The following is a 12,036-nucleotide window of genomic DNA, read 5'->3' on the forward strand; positions in this document are numbered from 1 at the left end:
GCATGAACGTGTAGACTAACAGAGGGCAAGATGATTTCACGTGGAACAATCTTTAACATCGGCAACGTGGAGAATCTGTTTCTGAGTTTATACTCAACTCCAATCGGAGTGCAGCAGTCGCAAGGAAGATGCCAGATTCATCAGGGAGAACTGTTGGAGTTGTTCTGTGCCAACTGTTTTGTGCGCATCTGTCCTTGTTGCAAACTGTGTGAACACGACGGACACAAAGTTCAAAGCCTTCAGTTAGCGGCCGCCAGGGCATCGCAATACATTGAGGACACGTGTAACCATCGCCTGACTGAGTACCACCAGTTTCTGGAGACACAGATGGCGGAGGTGACAGACAGACAAGAGTCGCTGTGCAGTAAAGTGCAGGACACGAAGGATCGCGTTGAAAAACGACACGCTGAACTGCTCGCTTTCCTTGACGACGACAACCACGACGTCCGAGAAAAGCTGCTAGCCAAACACTTCAGGTCAGTGACAGGGGCACCTGCTGAACGGCCGCCCTTTGACCCCAGCAGTACTGACATTGGTCTCAGGCGTGACCATCTCTTACCCATGATCAAAGACTGTGTGGTTAACTCCCTGCAAGGTCTGGACGGTGCCAGCGAGCAGGTCCACAGTCAGCTGAGGAACACGGCTGACCTCCTTCAGCACGAGATGGAGCGGCTGCAGAGTGTGCAGGGACGGTGCTACGAGGCTGTGGAGGAGAAGAACCAGGGGGACGTGTTACGGCTCTACAGAGAAGTCCACGAGGACTGGGGTGACGCCGTGCTGACTTCCAGACAGGTCTCACTCACACCCCCGTCCATCGGCTTGTTCCTGTTGAACCTGACGGATGACCCCCGCCAAGAGGCCGGTGAGGACGTGCTGGTGAAGCTGTTGCTGTGTGACCGGAGAGACGACGTGCAGTCTGCTGTGCGTCAGGTTCTGGGCGTGTCCGTGGGTGACACAGGTCCGCCACTGCAAGGCGGAGAGCACCACGTCCTTGTGCAGCCACAGTTCCGCTTTTCTGACAGCAAAGATGCCTATGCCTACTCTCTGTGCCCAGGGTTATATCGAGTTGGTGTTTCCTACTCTCCATGGTCAAAGGACAAGGGTTATGCAAAAACCGAATTTTTTCTTCACAGTGGAAACAGAAGTGTGTTTCAGATACCACCAGGGTTATATACAGTCGCTACCTCAAGTGCACTTCAAGCTGACGGGTTTAGCTATTGTTTCTTTCCAGTGGCTGAAACCAAACACCAATTCAACAGTGTGTATGAGCTCAGAATGTTTGCAAAGACGGGAACGGAGATGATTATGATGCTCACAGAGACAACTGAACACCATGAGGTGAAGTTGTTTAGGGTGAAGCCGTTTACAAAATATTTGACAAGAAAGAGACATAAAATCACATTTTCTGGAATTAAGTTTCCGGTCAACTTTGACATCTCGGAGGACAGGAAGTACCTGGCATTGGTCGTGAGAACGGAGACGGAGCAGAAGGAAGGAGCGGAAGCGAGTTGTGGGCACGAGGTTCACGTGCACACTATTGTGGGTCAGACAGGAAAGAAGGCCCTCACACGCGTCTCCACCTACCGGCCCCCGGCAGAGGGCTTCCTGCCCACAGACGTGTGTTTCTTCACCGTGGGCCACAGAGAGGTGCTGCTGGTCTCGGACCTCCACAGCCACTCCATCCACATCGTGCACCCAGCCACCTGCCGCCTCCTCTCTCACCTGGTCCACAACCACCCGCTGCTCACCCAGCCCACGGCTCTCAACAAGGACATTCAGGGCCGTCTGTGGGTGGCCTGCAGAGGGGGGCACATCGTCACCGTGGAGGTGATGGGCTGACCAGGTGGGTGTTAGTAGGGCTGACCAGGTGGGTGTTAGGGCTGACCAGGTGGGTGTTAGGGCTGACCAGGTGGGCGTTAGGGCTGACCAGGAGGGTGTTAGTAGGGCTTACCAGGAGGGTGTTAGTAGGGCTGACCAGGTGGGTGTTAGTTGGGCTGACCAGGAGGCTGTTAGGGCTGACCAGGAGGGTGTTAGTAGGGCTGACCAGGTGGGTGTTGGGCTGACCAGGTGGGCGTTAGGGCTGACCAGGAGGGTGTTAGTAGGGCTGACCAGGTGGGTGTTAGGGCTGACCAGATGGGTGTTAGTAGGGCTGACCAGATGGGTGTTAGGGCTGACCAGATGGATGTTAGTAGGGCTGACCAGATGGGTGTTAGTAGGGCTGACCAGGTGGGTGTTAGGGCTGACCAGGTGGGTGTTAGTAGGGCTGACCAGGTGGGTGTTAGTAGGGCTGACCAGGTGGGTGTTAGTAGAGCTGACCAGGTGGGTGTTAGGGCTGACCAGGTGAGTGTTAGTAGGACTGACCAGGTAGGTGTTAGGGCTGACCAGGTGGGTGTTAGGGCTGACCAGGTGAGTGTTAGTAGGGCTGACCAGGTGGGTGTTAGGGCTGACCAGGTGGGTGTTAGGGCTGACCAGGTGGGTGTTAGTAGGGCTGACCAGATGGGTGTTAGTAGGGCTGACCAGGTGGGTGTTAGGGCTGACCAGGTAGGTGTTAGGGCTGATCAGGTGAGTGTTAGTAGGGCTGACCAGGTGGGTGCTAGGGCTGACCAGGTGGGTGTTAGGGCTGATCAGGTGAGTGTTAGTAGGGCTGACCAGGTGGGTGTTAGGGCTGACCAGGTGAGTGTTAGTAGGACTGACCAGGTGGGTGTTAGGGCTGACCAGGTGGGTGTTAGTAGGGCTGACCAGGTGGGTGTTAGTAGGGCTGACCAGGTGGGTGTTAGGGCTGACAAGGTGAGTGTTAGTAGGACTGACCAGGTGGGTGTTAGGGCTGACCAGGTGGGTGTTAGGGCTGACCAGGTAGGTGTTAGGGCTGACCAGGTGGGTGTTAGTAGGGCTGACCAGGTGGGTGTTAGGGCTGACCAGGTGAGTGTTAGTAGGGCTGACCAGGTGGGTGTTAGGGCTGACCAGGTGGGTGTTAGTAGGGCTGACCAGGTGGGTGTTGGGCTGACCAGGTGGGTGTTAGGGCTGACCAGGTGAGTGTTAGTAGGGCTGACCAGGTGGGTGTTAGGGCTGACCAGGTGGGTCATGGTAGGGTTACTGGTTTGTCGGGTTGTGTTTTTCTTTTCTGGAACAGAACTCTTTGTGGGCTTTTAAAAGTCATTTATTTATTTATTTATAGGAACGATCATGTCGCTGTGCCACAATTTTTGGGGGGTTGTTGGGGCTTGGGGAGGCTGCTATCGTATCCCACATGTCCCATACATTTTGGTGGTATCAGTTTCAAACACCATGGCCAGACTCTTGTTGGTGAATGCTCGCAATGTGAGTTGTCATGTGGGCAACAGCAGGTGGGAGCAACCATCTGTAACCAGGTTACATACCTGCACGTACACAGCACACACCTGCACGTACATACACAGCACATACCTGCACGTACACAGCACACACCTGCACGTACACAGCACACACCTGAACGTACGTGGGGAGCAACCATCTGTAACCAGCTTACCAGTTCATTGAAGGCCTGTACACACCTGCACGTACATACACAGCACACACCTGCACGTACACAGCACACACCTGCACGTACACAGCACAACCTGAACGTACACAGCACACACCTGTACGTACACAGCACAACCTGAACGTACACAACACACACCTGCACGTACACAGCACACACCTGCTCGTACACAGTGCACACCTGAACGTACACAGCACACACTGCACGTACACAACAAACGGCTGCTCGTCCACAACACGCACCTGCATGTTGACGTCATTTCCAGCTCAGCAGACCATGAAGACTGCACAGAGCTGAAGTCAGTTTCATGTTCATGTTTGCGCACGAACCAATCATTTTAGGACACACACACACACACACACACACACACACACACACACACACACACACACACACACACACACATTAGTCAAGGGGTTAATTGTGACCAGCACAGTGGATCGTCGAACGGGTTATCGATCCGCATTGATCGTTCTGCTGTGTTTCAGCGGCAGCGTGGCTGGGCAGACGGCAAGGGCCCAAAGCCAAAGTCCCGGGAGCAGCTGGCAAGGCAGTGAACGACGATCCGGGGTTGTGGTGGTCATGGTGGTCATGGTCCTCACTGCTTTGCTGACCCTCTTCATCCACGTGTCCACTGTCTGCCCTTCCGCGTTCCCGCCGCCCTCACCACCACCACGCTGACGCCACGACTCTCACCCCGGTGTAGCAGCCTATTCATGCCCCTCCCCCGCCCCCCCTTTTTTTAACCACAGGGTCAAATCTTGCTCAGCACAGATTAAGCCTTTTGGGTCTGTGTAGACTAGTCTGGAATGGCCCCCAGGGGAAAGGTTTCAGTTAGTCAGAACTAACCCTCCCCCCGCCCCCCGACCCCCCTTTGTCCCCCAGTTGGATTCAACCCCCCCTCCCCCCCCCCCGCCGCCCCTCAGCCCTCTCGCAATGTGTATGTAGGTCATTGAAAGCTTGCTTGAAATGGTGCCTTGGGAGGTATATTTGGCCCGGTTAGAATCAGTATATTTGGCCCGGTTAGAATCAGTATATTTGGCCCGGTTAGAATCAGTACAGGCTAACAAAGTAGAATCTCCCCACGTTGGTTTCCGTTTCATTTGTAATAGAGATGAGGGAGGGTAAAGGTAAGCACAGAACGACCCCCTATCCCCCCCACACCCCGCACCTATCTTCCTTTTTCAATAGCTTCATTACACCCGTACAAAGAGGAAAATTTCCGACTTGGTGGGATGTGGAGAGGAGTGGGTTGGGGTGGGTGTAGATTTTGACTAGCCACAAATGATTCCGGGGGTCATTCCAGGGAAGCTAAAAATGACCATGGGGTAAAAACCCAGCAGGGGTAGTTTTAGGCCGTTACACCGGCTCCCCCAACACACAGTGCAGGCTCTCCCAGTCGCTGTTCCACAGCCAGCAATCGGCAGAAACCTTCATTGTTCGTCAGTCTGACTCCAGGCCACTCACCAGAGCAGGCTCCGCCCTGCTGTTCACTTAACTTCAGTGGTGCGGAGACGAACGTGTTCTGATTCAGGGCGTTCAGGACAGCACCATCTCAGCCCTCCACTGTCCACAGCATTGACTCAATCAAGGATCCAGACTGACGGACTGCCGCCTCGGTATATAAACCGGAACCCACAGCTGTTATTCTTTGAACTTAAGGGTGTAGACGCCAATAGGTCGTTAAACTCCAACAACGCTGTTATTCTGAGCTGGGACAACTGATCAGCGACACTGCTGAACGTGTGGAAACTGCAGCCAAAGGTCGCGTTGACTTTTTTATTTTTATTTATTTATTTTTTTTTATACATGAAGTGAATCTGAATATGCTTTGACAGCCACGGCAGGTTTGTCTCGTTCATTGGAGGTATAGACCTCTCACAGTCAGTAACAAGGAAGGGTTCGTGCCTTCTGCATTGAAACCTGTCGTTTTTTTTCTTTTTTTCTTCCCAGTTTTCAGTTTCAGTTTCTCAAGGAGGCGTCACTGCGTTCGCACAAATCCTTATACGTCACACCACATCTGCTGGGCACACGCCTGGCCAGCAGAGTAACCCAACGCGCATAGTCAGGCCTTGAGTGCATTCATAAATATTTGTGTATTTCTTCAGCAGAATTTTGCCAGAGGACAACACTCTGGTTGCCATGGGTTCTTTTTTCAGTGCGCCATGTGCGTGCTGCACACGGGACCTCGGTCTACCGTCTCATCCGAATGACTAGACCCTCAGTTTGAATTTCCAGTCAAACTTGGGAGAAAGGGTGAGAGCGGGATTCGAACCCACACCCTCAAGTGACTCTCTTTCTTGGCAGCTGAGCGTCTTAACCATTCTGCCACCTTCCTCTCTTTTCTTCCCAGTATCTGATGACAAAGTGTGTTAGAAATTGTCCAGTTTTCCCAGTGTCATGTGCAGTGTCGTGTACTTCCTTCAATTTCTTGTTTTTGTTTTCATGATTTTAATTAATGTACTGTCTGTAGAGTGCGTGATTCCCCCCTCACCCAGCCCTCCGAGACTTACATTACCACCACCACCACCACCACCACCACCATTATCATCATCGTCAGAACAATAATTATGTTTATTTCTGGCACTGAAATGTTGTAAAACCGCATGTGATGTGAATAATGTGCTTATAATTTTATGTGACGTGAATGATGTATATACAGTTGTGTGTGAAGTGAATAATCTACTTGTTGGAGTAACTAACGTGGATATTGTATTCATGGTAATTGATGTGAGTATTGTACTTCTGGTGGCATGTAATGTGAGTACCACAACTGACAGCAGTACAACATTTCTGTTTTCGGAGGCTGCAACTCCCCACGTCCGTTCGTACGTACGAGTGAATTTTGTTGTACGTGCATGACCGTTTTTACCCCGCTGTGTAGGCGGCCATACTCCGTTTTCTGGGGTGTGCATGCTGGGCATGTTCTTGTTTTTATAACCCACCGAACACTGACATAGATTACATGATCTTTATTGTGCGCATCTGATCTTCTGCATGCGTATACATAGGGAGGAGGTTTAGGCAGGTCTGTCCATCTGTTGGTCCGAGACATCGAAAGAAATCTCCACACTTAAACCACCAGGGTCAATCTTGGGAAAGACGGGTGAGAATCCTGCGCTCTGACCTCGGCTGTTCGGCGACAGCAGCTGTCCATAGCAGTATAATCATAATGTAAATGATGAACCTATAGCGGTATTTGATGTGATTAATTTGCTTACGGTTGCGTGTGCTGTGGATAACTTGCAGTGGTATGTAATGTGAAGGATATACCTATGGTAGTATTTGGTGTGTTATTGTACTTGTGGTAGTTTGCGATGTGCATGGTGCATTTGTAGAAGTATGTGATAATGATATTTCACATATGATAGTATTACAATGTGATCTAAATAATGTATTATTTCATGGTAGTGTGCGATGATTTGTTTTTGTTTTCATGATTTTAATTAATGTGCTGTCTGTAGGGTGCGTGATTCCCCCCTTCCTCCGCCCTCCGAGACTTACATTACCACCACCACCACCACCACCATTATCATCATCGTCAGAATAATAATTATGTTTATTTCTAGCACTGAAATGTTGTAAAACCGCATGTGATGTGAATAATGTGCTTATAATTTTATGTGACGTGAATGATGTATATACAGTTGTGTGTGAAGTACAATTATCGTAAATATGACATTATTTAACGTGAATGTTGTGATGTAAATGATGTAGTTCATTATGAAAATGCACTTCTAGTAGTGTGTGATGTGAATGATGAATGTCTGGTAGTGAGAATGTTGACAACGAACTTCTGGTAGTGTGTGCTATGATTAACGTATTACTAGTAATGTGTGATGTGATTAATGTACTTCTAGTAATGTGAGATGTGATTAATGTACTTCTGGTAGTGTGTGCTATGATTAACGTATTACTAGTAATGTGTGATGTGATTAATGTAATTCTGCTTGTGTCTGATGTTAATAATGTACTTCTGGTAATGTGTGATATGATTAATGTACTTCTAGTAATGTGAGATGTGATTAATGTACTTCTGGTAATGTGAGATGTGATTAATGTACTTCTGGTAATGTGTGATGTGCTTAATGTACTTCTGGTAATGTGTGATGTAATTAATGTACTTCTGGTAATGTGTGATGTGCTTAGTGTTTTTCTGGTAATGTGTGATGTGCTTAATGTACTTCTGGTAATGTGAGATGTGATTAATGTTTTTCTGGTAATGTGTGATGTGCTTAATGTACTTCTAGTAATTTTTGATGTAATTAATGAATTTCTGGTAGTGTGTGATGAGCTTAGTATACTTCTGATGGTGTGTGATGTGCTTAGTGTACTTCTGGTAGTGTGTGGTGTGTTTAATGTGATTAATGTACTTCTGGTAGTGTGTGAAGTTGATACTGTGGTAGAGTGTGATGTTGATACTGTAATTCTGGTAGCGTGTGATGTTGATACTGTAATTCTGGTAGCGTGTGATGTTGATACTGTGCCTGTGGTAGTATGTGATGTGCACATGCCGCACTGGGTGAAGTTGAAATATTCTTTTCTTTTTTTTCCCCCCCCAGAAGAGCCTCCACGAGCATTTGTTGATGAATGTGATACTGATCGCTGTGCTGTCAACCTCTTGCTAGAAGACGTTCAGAGTCGCTGCACTCCTCCAGAAGTGGCTGGTGATGTGCAACTTCTTTTCCCGAGCATTTGGTGTGTTTGGCACTGAGGATTATCAGGAAGAGTTGAGGTGTCGTGTGGTCATTACACTGTCATTAGAACCTGGCGTCTTGTCATCAGAGCATGGCGTCTTGTCATTAGACCCCAGCGTCTTGTAATTAGAGCATTGACGTCTTGTCATTAGAACTTGGCGTCTTGTCATTAGAACCTGGGGTCTTTTCCAGACGGCAACAAGTGGTGTGGGGAACATGACCAGGTTTCTCCTCAAGCAGTAATCCAAGTTGCTATGATGACTTCGAGTGGTGTGCCAGCGATCTCTCCAGCGGTTTCTTTCTAAGAGGGAGTGATGTCTGCTGTGCTCAACAGTGCAGGGGGAGGCCTTGATATTGTCCTATGGTAAGGAAATGAATACACTGGCCAAGTTCTTGATGAGTTCCGATGAGTTGTCTGAACTGGTGTGTATCAGTCTCACGACGAAAAAAAAAAGGATCTGTGTACTCATGGTCAGTCTGGAGTGGAACGTCTTTGGGAGTTCTTCAAGACTCTGCAGAGAGAAGTGGAATGTGACTCTCATCACAGAGGTTCAAGCCTTAGCTTCCAATGGTATTCAGTTTCTGGAGCTGCACTTTGTTTTTGTCCAGACTGTCGCAAAGATTCATTTTTCGGCAGCATTAGTTTCCCAACAAATTGTGAAAAACACATCTGGTGTCCTTAACATTATCGTACATATATGTAGTGATGTTGTATACCAGTGTGCAGTGTTTTACAACTATATGTTTGCTCACATAATTTACTTTCTGTTCAGTGTTGTAGTAATCGTGAAGTTTGAAACCTGTGTCTTTTGCCTTGCAGTTACACGATCATGAAGTTGGGACAGGCAGTAAAGTGAATGTTGTATAATCAGTAGTTTCTCCACTGCAATGGGAAGCCATTTACAGCTTCGTATTTTTGCAAGACTTCACTGATTCTTCTCCTAGTGCTGCTGCCTTGGGGGCTAGTTGGCCTTTGGGAGCTATCCCAACCCCGACTGTCCTAAAACCGAAAGAATGGGAATGCAGCTCGACAAGACACTCCACTATAATTGAATTATGGCCCAGATAGTCGGGACAGCGGTTGTCCTCTGTGCTGCCCTCATGGTCTTAGTCGGACGAGACTGATTATCATTCATAATATAACCTAGACTAGAATTGTGAATGTAAGTATATGCCAGTATTTGTTTTGTCATTGTGTAATAAATATTTCACATTGAAAATGAAGGTTTTTATTGTTTTTTGCTTTTCATTTGGGAATGTTATATCTGTCTCTGTGTTGAGCATCAATGATTACATGAATCAGTTAACACTTTGGACCATAAAACGCGTCAAACTGAGAAATTGAAAGTGAAACGTTTGCTTTGGCAATATTTCCACTGAAGTGTGGAACTTTGGTGAAATCAGAAGCAAAGCGGCAAACACAGTGAGATGATATTAATGTAATCACCGATGTTAGACACCATGACATTGAAAGGACACATTCCTCATTTTCTTCGACACCAAGACCGGCACAAACTTCACAATGCACATGATGTTGACAGACTATGTACCTGTTCTAAAAATGCATTCACCCATCCTAACCCTCAACATTTCCTTTTGACAACTCTTGTCCAATTTTCATGGTCACGTTTTAGAACTCGGTCATACGTAGCTATGTCACGGAGAGATCATCAAAAATTATTGTTGTCGTGGGTTCATTTACCTGTTCCACGTGTTTCTACACGCTGTTTCTCTTTCTTTTTTATTGATTGATTGAATGATGTGGATACTTATATTTGTATTTGTTTTTATTTGAATTTCTTTTTCTCACAACAGATTTCTCTGTGTGAAATTCGGGCTGCTCTCCCCCAGGGAGAGCGCGTCGCTACACAACAGCGCCACCCATTTTTTTTGTGTATTTTTTTTTTTTGGCCTGCAGTTTTATTTGTTTTTCCTATCGAAGTGGATTTTCCTACAGAATTTTGCCAGGAACAACCCTTTTGTTGCCGTGGGTTCTTTTACGTGCGCTAAGTCCGTAACACGTTATCTCAGTTTATCGTCTCATCCGAATGATTAGCGTCCAGACCACCACTCAAGGTCTGGTGGAGGGGAGAAAATATCGGCGGCTGAGCCGTGATTCGAACCAGCGCGCTCAGATTCTCTCGCTTCCTAGGCGGACGCGTTACCTCTAGGCCATCACTCCACATTACTGCGCCTACCCTCGGACAGAGAAAAAGTTCTAAGCGCTTAACCAACACGGGGTCATTTGAACAACAGGCTGCCTACCTATTTTATAATTTATAGATAAAAAAAAAGAAATCTAGCAAATAGAAAAAAAAAAGGTTTAGCACTCAGACTAGACACCGGTAAAGTGTAAAGGTAGGGGAATAAAGGTGTTGAGGCCATAGCGACAGAAAACAAACAACAATAACAACAACAACAACCCCCCACCCTGACTTTTTACGTGAAAACTAATGGGTCGTTGATCTCAAAAGTGTTCCGGAAAATAAAACAGGGAGGTAATACCTGACTAAATTCAGAGCGACGAATTCGAGACGAGTTAGCTCCCTTCAAAAACCTTCATGCCATATCTGGTGATGATTTCCATACACACACACACACACACACACACATTTCCATGCCATATCTGGTGATGATTACCATAAACAGACACAGACACAGACACAGACACAGACACACACACACACACACACACACACATTTCCATGCCATATCTGGTGATGATTACCATACACAGACACAGACACACACACACACACACACACACACACACACACACACACACACACACACACACACACACACACACACACACACACACATTTCCATGCCATGTCTGGTGATGATTTCCATGGTGATGGTTTCCATGGTGATGATTTCCATGCCATATCTGGTGATGATTTCATTGCATTGTATTTTGCATTTTTTTTTTTTTTTGTTGTTGTCACAACAGATTTCTCTGTGTGAAATTCGGGCTGCTGAACGCAAGGAGAGCGCCTTGCAACACTGAGAGCGCCACACATTTTTTTGTTGTTGTATACCTCTAGGCCATCACTCCACATAAATCTTTTGAGAATCCTGCAGTATGTCTTCCCCGATCTCTTACATGTATTTGTATTGTATTGTATTGTATTGTATTGTATTGTATTGTATTGTATTGTATTGTATTTCTCTTTTATTATTATTATTACTTTTTTTATCACAACAGATTTTTTCATGGTGATGATTTACATGCCATGTCTGTTGATGATTTCCATGCCATATCTGTTGATGATTTTCATGCCATATTTACTGATGGCGATGATTTCCATGCCATGTCTGGTGATGATTTCCATGGTGATGGTTTTCATGCCATATCCAGTGATGATTCCCTTGCCATGTCTTGTTCTTTTGACAAGCTTGGCGAGTTCCTGCTCACTGCCTGTCAGGACGTCCATGTCACCTGCGAAGCGGAGTTTCCATGACTGTTCTTCTCTCTTCTCTCCAAAGCTGACTGTGCTGACACGATCTTCCTGTGCGTCAGTTAATATGCGTTCCTGGAACAAGCCATGCTGAATAACGTGGGAGACTGATTGATTGATTGACTGATATGGATACTTACAAAGCGCCTATCCTCGGTCGGAGACGAAGCTGTAAGCGCATTACAAACTCGGGGTCGTTTGCACAACAGGCTGCCTACCTGGGTAGAGCCGACTGACGGCTGCCACTGGGCGCTCATCATTCGTTTCCTGTCATTCAATCAGATGTCAGGGACATACACACACACACACACACACACACATGCACAATCAGACAGACATGTAACATTTTACGTATATG

General features: G+C 47.1%; 1 protein-coding gene across 1 annotated transcript; it reads left to right on the forward strand.

Moving 5' to 3' along the window:
- Positions 1 to 4,381, forward strand: LOC143300668 (uncharacterized). The gene is made up of 2 exons (XM_076614504.1): positions 1 to 1,843; positions 4,009 to 4,381. The coding sequence occupies exon 1, from the start codon at positions 31 to 33 to the stop codon at positions 1,837 to 1,839; it is 1,809 nt and encodes a 602-aa protein (XP_076470619.1). The 5' UTR covers positions 1 to 30; the 3' UTR covers positions 1,840 to 1,843; positions 4,009 to 4,381.
- The last annotated feature ends 7,655 nt before the right edge of the window (positions 4,382 to 12,036 follow it).

This window comes from Babylonia areolata, chromosome 26 (assembly GCF_041734735.1).
Source record: "Babylonia areolata isolate BAREFJ2019XMU chromosome 26, ASM4173473v1, whole genome shotgun sequence".
NCBI lineage: Eukaryota > Metazoa > Mollusca > Gastropoda > Neogastropoda > Buccinidae > Babylonia > Babylonia areolata.